This window comes from Brachycentrus maculatus, unplaced genomic scaffold (genome assembly GCF_059751285.1).
Source record: "Brachycentrus maculatus isolate JH-2025_06_01 unplaced genomic scaffold, ASM5975128v1 h1tg000285l, whole genome shotgun sequence".
Classification (NCBI taxonomy): Eukaryota; Metazoa; Arthropoda; class Insecta; order Trichoptera; family Brachycentridae; genus Brachycentrus; species Brachycentrus maculatus.
The window spans coordinates 759,781-771,331 of NW_028281036.1; the positions used below are offsets into that span (position 1 = coordinate 759,781).

The 11,551-nt window shown below is 33.4% G+C and overlaps 1 protein-coding gene across 1 annotated transcript in view; it reads left to right on the forward strand.

The window, feature by feature from the left end:
• Positions 1–10,482, forward strand: part of LOC148305118 (cytosolic 10-formyltetrahydrofolate dehydrogenase) — a 30,372-nt gene extending 19,890 nt beyond the window's left edge. The window contains exons 10-15 of the mRNA XM_088267208.1: positions 861–1,023; positions 1,285–1,403; positions 1,749–1,946; positions 5,768–5,940; positions 8,509–8,708; positions 9,988–10,482. Coding sequence (XP_088123334.1) covers positions 861–1,023; positions 1,285–1,403; positions 1,749–1,946; positions 5,768–5,940; positions 8,509–8,708; positions 9,988–10,043 — 909 coding nt within the window. The 3' untranslated portion in view covers positions 10,044–10,482. The remainder of the gene's footprint in view (positions 1–860; positions 1,024–1,284; positions 1,404–1,748; positions 1,947–5,767; positions 5,941–8,508; positions 8,709–9,987) is intronic.
• Positions 10,483–11,551: the final 1,069 nt, after the last annotated feature.

The following is an 11,551-nucleotide window of genomic DNA, read 5'->3' on the forward strand; positions in this document are numbered from 1 at the left end:
AGATCCCAAGGATCTGTTTGTGCCTCCGCTTGTAGCTCTTGGGATGTTGACTCCCAGCTGTCTTTCCACCTTTTTGGAGGTCTGCCTGAGGGTCTGCGTCCTTCATTCCTTGAAGGGCAATACGTGAATACGGAAGTCTGTCATCTGACATTCTGTTTACAATGGATTTTAAGAAATAGTGGTATTTACTAAGTAAAACTTAAATTAAAAATGCCAGTTTTATTTCCTTTTAGTTTCCTGGATGCCGTCTTGTATCGGAGATTGGTTGTCATCAGAACTAAAGCAGGCACTCTTTCCAAACAACCAAATCTGTCTTCTCCTCGGTCTTTAGCATAGGTATCGCATGTGTTTGACATCTTCAATAGTAAAACCATTTTCGGAGAAGTCAAGCTATCTATACCTTGCTTCAAGAATATATAACATCATACCATTTGCTATAAAAAAATAATTATTTGTAAAAGCAAATGGCACTTGACTTGGGTCCCAATAACTGTATTAGGATGGTCATCCCGCCAAAAATATAATTTAAATCATATAAATGAATGCCTCGATATTCATATTCATTTAGATGTAAAACGTGAATTTTTAAAAAAATCTAATATTGGTCTGGAATTGAATATTTGTAACAAATATTAGTTTTTTGCACCAATAACTAAAAGTAACAAATGGGTCGCATTTACATAAATTTTAATGACATGACATACAGAGCAATAGTAATATAAGAGAAATTATGATTTTGAGTAGGTCAGGTTCGGCATTTTCTCTTTATTTATGTACTTTTATGTTAGAAGGTCAAATTTTAAAAGGATATTGTGAATATGGATATAAGAGGCTCTAAATGATAATTATTTTTGTCAAAGGTGTCGCCCCTGACGGCCCTAAAGTTTGCGGAGTTGACGATAAAGGCCGGTTTCCCTCCCGGAGTGATCAACATCCTCCCGGGCAGCGGGTCGGTGTGCGGACAGGCCATGGCGGAACATCCGTTGGTCAGGAAACTAGGATTCACAGGCAGCACAGAGATCGGTGAGCTGTTTGTATTTCAAATTTCAGATAAATAACATTTTTGATCACCTTGCCTTCATGTAAGTAATGATCAAGATAACACTACATCAATTCGATGCAGTGCCCTATGCACCATTGGGTGCGGATAAGGGTAGTAAAGTATATTACATACATTTAAAAATAATTTGGTTTGATTCCTTATAGGATTTCGGAAATGATTTTTTTCATACTGTTTCATTTATGTCAAACCCATAAATTAAACCATAAATGGTTTTGTATCAGGTCAAGTGATAATGAAGACGTGCGCAGAATCCAACATGAAGAAGGTGTCCCTGGAGTTGGGTGGAAAATCTCCTCTGGTTATATTTGGGGACTGTGACTTAGACAAGGCTGTCAGAATTGTAAGTCAAATTTTGATTTTAATATCTTTGATTATTTACTAGCTTTATCCGGGCACGTGTTGCTGTGGCTCAGTGTGGTAAAATGTAAATTCTTTGAAAATATTTAAGTGACAGCAGCTGTCAAGAAGCACGCTGATGCCATGAGAAATGTATTGCATGTGTTGTTGTTACGTTAAAAAAAATAGGGCTGCCATTGCGATCAATAAGTGGTCTTTTAAAAAAAAAACATTTGACAAATTAAATCATTGATTACAATAAATAAATAAAATATGTAGAATCATAATATATTTCATTGAATTAACCAAATACATATGTTGTATCTACTTTATTACGGTGTTTCTCCAGGGTATGGCTTCCGTCTTTTTCAACAAAGGAGAGAATTGCATCGCCGCCGGTCGGTTATTCGTAGCGTCCTCCATTCACGATGAGTTCATCCGAAGGGTCAAGGAGGAGACCAAGAAGATGGTGATCGGAGACCCTCTCAACAGAAGTACGGCCCACGGACCTCAGAATCACAAGGCGCACTTGGTGAAACTACTTGAGGTCAGTATGTTTAACCTTTAGCCGCCCAGTGGTCCTTTACGGGACCGCGGATTTGCGTCGTTCAATGCCCAATGGTCCCATATATGACCGGTGATTGTGATGCATTTCGCTATTGGATTACACTGATTAATGACAATAGTATTCATAATATGAATATTAGCTTACGTAAATAATGTCTTTGAGATATCGATCGATCAGTTTATTTTTACAACATTTTGAGTGTGTCCAAATACTTGTTCACAAAATCTGGATTATCTCCAATTACAGGAGTTATTTTCATATTATTTTTTGACATCTCATCAAAGATGAAGAAGAATATGGAAGTCTGGGCATTTATATTCTTCTTCATCTTTGATGAGATGTCAAAAAATAATATGAAAATAACTCCTGTAATTGGAGATAATCCAGATTTTGTGAACAAGTATTTGGACACACTCAAAATGTTGTAAATAAATTATCTGGTCAAATTATAAGCTTAATAATAAAAATGAAAATGGTATTTTCTGGCGTTTCTCATGTGTGTGATTATAATCCAGGATTCGGATCTCACATACTAATATAAGAGTTTCTGCTTAATAAAAAGCTTCTTTACATCTCACCAATAGATGTCTCTAGTGAAGTTCTAGTGATTCATGAACAAGGTTTCTAAATTGGTTCATATATATAGAACTTCCAAGAATTTGAGTAGTGTGGTTGTCAATAATGGGTAGAATTGGTGAATGTTACACGTGTGTAAAGTGATTACTTAAACCAGCCTATGACGGTCGTAAGCCCCGTAAATGCCCAGACTTCCATATTCTTCTTCATCTTTGATGAGATGTCAAAAAATAACAGTTTATTTTCTGATAAGTATTCTAGTCATGGTGCGTAATATTAGTGTTTATACCTGCATTACAAGACTCTTGGGAGGTGAATTGCGTTTTATTAGACGGACCGTAATAAAACAAAGCTGCTTTATAATGATAAATTATAAAAAAAAAAAATATTTTAATTATGCTTTTCTTTTTACCAAATTTAGAGATATAATAATTTTTATAAAAGCTACACGTAGGTAGCAAGTCGCGCGAATATTTCACAAAAATGCTTGGACAGGGCGCTACCCTTATTGCACGCAGTCCGTGAGCATCTAAAGGTTAATTAACCCTTTGACTACCAAAATTCGATATATCAGCTTTCGGTACTCTAATGAGAAATACCGGATTTGTCTAGTCTGATGTTAAAAGGAGGTGAACATTAAGCGAACAGCATTTATTTATTAGTCAATATTTTTATAACGTAGCATACATTTAGTTACCCAAACCCCGAGAGATATTTATTTCACGCTGAAGATCAAATTTAAAAACTGATTAGTTTCAACAATGGCACAGAGTGTTTATAAATTATCAAACACATTTTACTTTTGAATTATTTATGTTTAAATCGTGGATTTTCTATTATCATCATCATCATCAGCCTGTGTCCATCCACTGTTGAACGTAGGCCTTCCGCATGAGTCTCCATCCTCTTCGATTCTCCGCCTTCCGCATCCAGGTCACTCCCGCTATTCTTCTTATATCGTCAGTCCATCTTGTAGGGGGTCGGTCGATGCTTTGTTTGCCAGTTCTTGGGCGCCATTCCTATACTTTTCTTCCCCATCGACCATCGTCTCTTCGACAGATATGTCCTGCCCATTGCCACTTGAGTGTGTGGGATTTTCTATCGTACCATAGTAACCCCAAAAGTCCTGGTAGCTAAAGGTTTATTACATTCATGTAGAAATTCTTGGTCAATATCATAATATTACTAACTGTGTCCAGTTTGAACTGGATGTTTTACATTATCTAGTATTGTTTTTGTTATATGTATTGGGAAACTTATGACACGTTACATAACAAATTTATTTTTCTTTAGAATTGTTATTCTTAAATTCATTCCAATGAATCTTATCACAAGCGTCCAACTGTAATTAAGGAAAAAAATCTCGTGATAATTGTTTTTGTTTACTTTAATTTGATAATACATATAATGAAGCACAATTATTTTATGAATACACACAGGATTGTATCAATTAAATGCAATGATTCTGTGGAAAATTATTGTATGACAGAATTAAAAATTAAGATATTAGAAAGATGTGTTAAGGCTGAACTAGGGATAGGGAGGATTGAAAAGATTAATAAAAGTTCTTTAAGGTGGTATGGACATGTGGAGCAAATGGATAACAAGCGAATGACTAAGAAAGTATATGTGGCAAATGTGAACAGAAAAACAGCACAATCAGATCGGTCAGAACCTAAAATCTGGTGGTGTCAAAAGTCTACGTAATCGGAGGGCATGTATGGTTGTGAAGGAAGCTAGGATTGTATGTCAGGATAGACGAGTGTGGCGTTTCAGCCTCTCTGTCTTCCCCTGCAGAGAAACGGTGTTATAGTAGAAGTATTTAGATCAGGGCATTGTGTAGACATAGGGACGCATGTGTTTAGCATTGTCTGTACATGTCCAGCCCATCTCAACCTGAGAAGTTTCATATGGACTGAGATGCTAGGGACCTGGTATATATCATGCAGTTTCTTGTTGTGCCGGATGCACCACTGTTCCCCTCTTTCACGGGTCCATATATTCTTTTGAAAAAATATTGTTTAAGTAATGAATCCCAAAAGTGGAAACTATTTTCAAAAGAATAGCAATTCTTCAACTATTTAACCGGATCCACGCGGCTTGCATAACCGTATGTGTTTTAACAAGACATGCCCCATACGCGGCTGACATAAGCGTTTGTGTTTTCACTTTGCTCCAAGTTTCGAACCTCAGTTCAACATGGAGGGATTTTTTCATGGTGTGGAACTTTGGATAAAATAATATGTCAATCCTCGGCCTTATGACATCTGTTGAAATATCTGACTAATAATTTGTAACATCACAAGGATAAATAAAACAACAGATCCCTGATTTTTCTTGCGGTCGGTAATTAGTCCGTGCCATAATCATGCCCTATATCTTTCTCACTCTCGACGCTACGCATCGCCAGTGGGTAAGATGACACACTTTGATTTATTTATGTTACGATCTAATTTGTTTATATTACGATATATTTCAAGAATAATGTGACACACGTGTATTATAGAGTACCAAAAAGGCACAATGAGTCCCATTGAACGTTTTTGTTTAGGAAAATAAATCGTTTCATAACTAAGTACATGATAAAAGTAATCATTTAAAAAACGGCGAAATACAGCCATACGAGCGTCTCTTAGGAACAAAGTTAACGCGTTTAAAAGGTTAAGGGCGAAAAAGACTTGAATCTAAAGAAAAGTTAATCTTGGAGATACCAAAAAAATACTTACCAAACAATTCCAAAAGAATTTTAAATATTTAGGAACCAAATACTTCAATAACCTTCCTACAGATATATAAAAATATTGAAGGCATTAAAATGCCAAAAAATAAATTAAATGCCTTATAATATGTTGAGGAAAAAAAAACACAATAAAAAATCAATCCTATCACTCACAAACGTAAACAATAAATAATAAGTGTAAATCCCTCACAAGACTGCACCTTTATTGTTTCTATAAGCTTGTTGTGTTCTCATCTAATTGATGAAAAACATTCAAACAATTTGTATTGCACTGTATTTCATTTATTGTAAAATGTTTTTCTTTTTTTTGTTTGTGAACCATAAAAAAAAAGAGCTTAGTCTCCTTATTGGAGTGAACAGCGTCAAAAAACGTAATTTCAAAAATATCAAAAGTAAAAATGTGTAGAAAATGAATAAAGTTATGAAAAAAAATTATTTTAACAATATTAAATAAATTTTTTTTCAATACTTGTGTTTTTTTCAGTTCTGCGAAATTGGAGTGAAGGAGGGAGCCAAGTTGGAGATGGGAGGCAAGAGGCTGGAGCGTCCGGGTTACTTCCTGGAGCCGGCCATCTTCTCAGGAGTGGAGGACCACATGTACATCGCCAAGGAGGAGTCCTTTGGACCTATCATGATCATCTCCAAATTCGACGACAAGTAAGTCCGAAGAATACCAAACATATCGTGGTCATACAGGAGAAAGTGACCAAGTGCATTTTTGACTATTTGATATCTTACTAGCTTAATATTGCCCTGAAAACATCCCAATGGATTTTAAATTTGTTAGTATAATATATTGACTTGGTAAAAATTACTAACTGCATGGATGTTTATTTTCTTGCCAAGCAAAAGTGACTTAAATGGCTCTCCTGAACATTTTACGTTTTGGTAGTTGGTCACTTTCTCCTGTACGACTACGATATAACATCATATGTGTCTCAACGATTATATACGAAAGAAGATGGTAGTCTGAGCATCCCAGGACTTATGACCTGGCATTTGGCTGACTTAAGTGATATATCGCTCACTCCTTTCAAGAACGTCATAAATAAAAAAACTTGATTTTTCAGGAGAACGTTTTTAAAGTTTAAAAATATAATACAATGTATGTATTAAAAATAAATATCAAGCCACTGAACTTTTTACTGTGCAACAGATCTTTTTAGGTAAAACCTGAATGTTTTTTCTCCATTTGAAAAATATTTAGTTTATTTAAAACAATAATTAAATTATACTTTTTCTTCAAAATGCAAAAACAACACTTTCTGCCCTGTAGCAGGTAAATATTAAGTTAAAAATATGCCGCTTTTGCTGAGATATAGAAAATTTTCTGGGCATTCCGAAAACATGCACAGCTGAAAATTGACGATTTTTGATATATGACGTTCTTGAAAGGAGTGAGCGATATGTACTCTATATATATATATCATTAAAAAAAATATATGTATATTAAAAATTTTAAAAAAATATATATAAACTTGTATTACCATGTTAGTATTCGGCTCAACACAGGCCATGCCTAAAGAGCCGTAATACGTATAATAAATGTGTATATGAAATGAATATGTATATTGAATGTATCTATGTATTATGAAATTAAATAAATAAATAAATAAAATAAATAAATAAAAATAAATAAATAAATATATCTATATAAATGTATTTAAAAAAAATATTTTTTATACCAAAATGTTGTTACCACAGAATTTTGGGGCTATCATTACACAATTCGGCTGTCCAAACTCAAAACACAGTGAGGGACATTTTTTTGTAGTAGGTTTTTTTTGCATTTTTGGACTAAGTAGATGCTACTCAGTCCAAAAATGATAAAAAAATGTACCATAAAAAATGTCCCTTACTGTGTTTTAAGTTTGGACAGCCGAATTGTAGTGTGTTTTGAGTACTACAAATACACATGTGGTGTTGCGTGGTGGACTACATTTTTTGTAAGATTCTCATCACTAGATTTTTCATCTATCTATCATCTGTCATCGATTTCTCATTACCAATTTTGCCAGATTTCTCACAGCATCTAATACATGGCCATTTTTAAGACTGGTGGGAATTTTAAATCAAACATTGGACATTTTTATATTGATTTTGAGTATAAGACCCACCTGAACTTTTGAGCCAATTTTTTAAAGATAAAAATGTCTTATAGTCCTTGAAATACGGTATTATATTTAGTTTATTGAATTGTTTTTTTATTTTAAATTCAAGTTTTACTTAAAATCTGAAAAAATAATGATATTTGCCAAGTAAAACCTAATATTGAAAATGGAAATATTATTTTTTGACATCTCATCAAAGATGAAGAAGAATATGGAAGTCTGGGCATTTGCAGGGCTGACGACCGTCATAGGCTGGTTTAAGTGATCACTTTACACACGTGTAACATTCACCAATTGTACCCATTATTGACAACCACACTACTCAAATTCTTGGAAGTTCTATATATATGAACCAATTTAGAAACCTTGTTCTTGAATCACTAGAACTTCACTAGAGACATCTATTGGTGAGATGTAAAGAAGCTGTTAAGCAGAAACTCTTTCATTAGTATGTGAGGTCCGAATCCTAGATTATAATCACACACATGAGAAACGCCAGAAAATACCATTTTTATTTTGACCAGATAATTTATTTACAACATTTTGAGTGTGTCCAAATACTTGTTTACAAAATCTGGATTATCTCCAATTACAGGAGTTATTTTCAAATTATTTTTTGACATCTCATCAAAGATGAAGAAGAATATGGAAGTCTGGGCATTTACAGGGCTGACGACCGTCATAGGTTTGATGAGATGTCAAAAAATAATATGAAAATAACTCCTGTAATTGGAGATAATCCAGATTCTGTGAACAAGTATTTGGACACACTCAAAATGTTGTGCAAATGGATAGATATTGATAGATATATACAAAGTGACTGCTGAATCATTAATTCATTCAAACCCTTTTCCGCATCCCAATGGTGCGTAGGGCACTGCATTATAAACACAGTGTTATCTTGATCGTTAACACACGAAGGAAAGGTGATCAGCCTTCCGCTTCAGGGTAATATTGAATAAATATTAGAGTGAAAACTCACTTATATTTATTTGACCCCCCCTGGGAATCGAACCCGGGACCTCCAGAACGGTAGCCGAGCGTGCTGACCATTACACTACGGAGGCGGACAGCTGAATCTATTAATGAAAATATTGAATCGTCTCCATTTCAGCGATCTTGACGGTGTGGTGAAGAGAGCCAACAACACCGAGTTCGGTCTGGCCAGCGGCGTGTTCACCAAGGACATATCCAAGGCCATGAACTTTGCAGAGAAGATCGACGCGGGGACAGTGTTCATCAACACCTACAACAAGACTGACGTGGCCGCCCCCTTCGGCGGCTTCAAGCAATCTGGCTTTGGAAAGGACTTAGGTAATCCTTCTTCTTCTCACTATGCCGCTCCAAGCTAAAAATTAGCAATTTTCACTTTGTCTGCAGTTGCTATAATCTATCTAATAGTAATCTATTAAAATTAGTAAATTTATATCGCTCACTCCTTTCAAGAACGTCATAAATCAATAAAACTTGATTTTTCAGGAGAACGTTTTTAAAGTTTAAAAGTATAATACAATCTATTAAAAATAAATATCAAGCCACTTATTGAACTTTTCACTGTGCAACAGATCTTTTTAGGTAAAACAGGTTTTTTCTCCATTTGAAACATATTTAGTATATTTAAAGAAATAATTAAACAATATCTTTTCTTTAAAATGCAAAAACAACACTTTCTGCCCTTTAGCGGGTAAATATTAAGTTAAAAATATGTCGCCTTTTCTGGGATATAGTACATTTTCTGGGCATTCTGAAAACATGCACAACTGATCATTGACGATTTTTGATTTATGACATTCTTGAAAGGAGTGAGCGATATGTGTAGTTCTCGGCGCCATTTCTTATTTTTTAATTAGCAGAGACGTTGCTAAAACTTACTCAACCTAACCATACATGGTGCCAAGAACTAATGTGTCAATTGAAATTAAAGTAGAAGGTGTTCAAAATATCCTGGGCTGAGGGAGTTATGAGATGAATGCAAAAAGAGAGAAATTGTAGGTCAAAGTGACCTTTTCCGGAATGATCAGTATCATCCAAAAATTACACCTGATCCGAAGCGGGGTACCAAAAGACCTCAGCTTATATTTGTGTGGAAATCATAGTAACTCAGAGTCATAGAGTCATAGATTCCATGTCCTTTCTAGCACGCAGCCGAGCGCAGACTTAAGCGAGAGGCCATATATCAATGACCACTGATCTATTGTATGACTTTGTAATGAACCAATAATCCTTATAATTATTATCATAATTACACTATCAGCTGCTAAGCTGATACGTGTATATCTAATGTTGATGTACATGGTTTTTAAACATACAAAGAAAAGATGAGGAAAAAATGTATAGAAGACAGTCAATTCAGTGAATTTAGGAATTATCAGATTTTTTTTCAATTTTGACTATTTGAGGGCAGTTACTTAAACATTTTGTAGCTATATCTGCCTCCCCATTTCCCATTCTTTCTGCCAATTCCTCTCTTAGTTTTTTTTACTGATCGCGTTGGTAGATGGTCAAGTCAGATTTAACTGGTGCTGTTGGGGGGTAGTTTAGCTTTATTTCTCAAGATGTTCCGTAAAATATTAAACAATTTTATTTTTTTTAGGTCAAGAGGCTTTGAACGAATATCTCAAAACGAAATGTGTCACAATGGAGTACTGAAGAACGTAAAAAATAAATACAGTATCTTTCAAACTGTCACCAAAACAATATCTCTTGGGTAAAAGTAATTAGATGCATCACGAAGAATCAATAAAATGCCATGCATTTTAAAAATATTTGAAAAAAACTGACAACTGTTTGTTAAACAATCGATCGTGCAGTGTAATAAAATTATAAATTTTAAACTCACCGGTTCAATTTCTGATTTCCGTTAAAATTCAAAAATGAGATGTCGATGACGAAATAAAGTTACCGTAAATAATCTACCTCTGAAAACAACAAATGCGGTTCAAAACCGACTCTAAAAGAGTGTACAAATCTCAGCAAATATATATATACACATATTTTTATAATTTATTGACAGATATACATATATATCTAATTTATACCATTAATGTTTAGTCAAACTTGGATATAAGACACCTCGACAAAAGAAAAACCTCTTTAAAAAAAGAGCTGGCTAAGATTCCATCATTTTACCCCTCTGTAAAAAAAACATGGACATAAAAAAGACCTTTATGGCAGAAAAAAATCCTGGTCTCTTATATCCAGGTTTGACTGTAATTACAAATCTCCGTACTATGTAATAAATTTTACCATAATGTTGACATTAATATATATATTGTATATTTATTATTCATCTAAAAAGTCGAGTTGTGGTCCCATGGTTAGTGTCGCGGACTTTTGGGTCAGAGTCTTTGGCTTCGACCCACTCTACCACAACTTGGTATCTATTTTTAATAACGGGCCATTTAGGGCTATAAAAATAGTATAAAATTGAAATATTTGTGTAAATATGTAATACTTGTCTAATATGCACAAGTATTTCTCTTTGAAAAAAAAATATGTATGATAATTATGATTACCAATTTAATCCTGTGACATTGTTGATTATTTTTATATACCACTCATTTTTTTAAAAATAATATTTTATTTAGCTCTTTTTAAAAGAGTGAAATCCAGTGAAATAATCTTAAAAGTTTTTAGGAATAATATTTTTTTATATACACTGTAAAAAAATTGGATACGTTACCGATTCATAGCACCCCATTATTATATATATATATATATATATATATATATATATATATATATATATATATATATATATAAATGCAATTTTGAAAAATTGTACCTACCATTTTCTGTATGTATGTATATTTGAAAAAACATCATTCTGATAATTCAAAAAGTACATTTTTATATATCTTATTATTGCGTGCAAATAAAATTTTATGTAATTACGAAACTAGTTAAAAAATTTATCAAATAAGTTGATTAAAAAAAAACTGACAATTTTTCATGTATTTTTGTTTAAAAATTGTACATGATTCTTCTAATACCAAAATATAATACACACAATATGTAATATTTTTATCCCGATGTATATTTTGTTTTACGTTTTACTTACCTGCTTTTCTGTGCTGTTATTGCTTGTTAAAAAATAAAATTATATTTTTATACACCAACAAATTTATTAAAAAAAATATAAATAACTTTTATTTTGC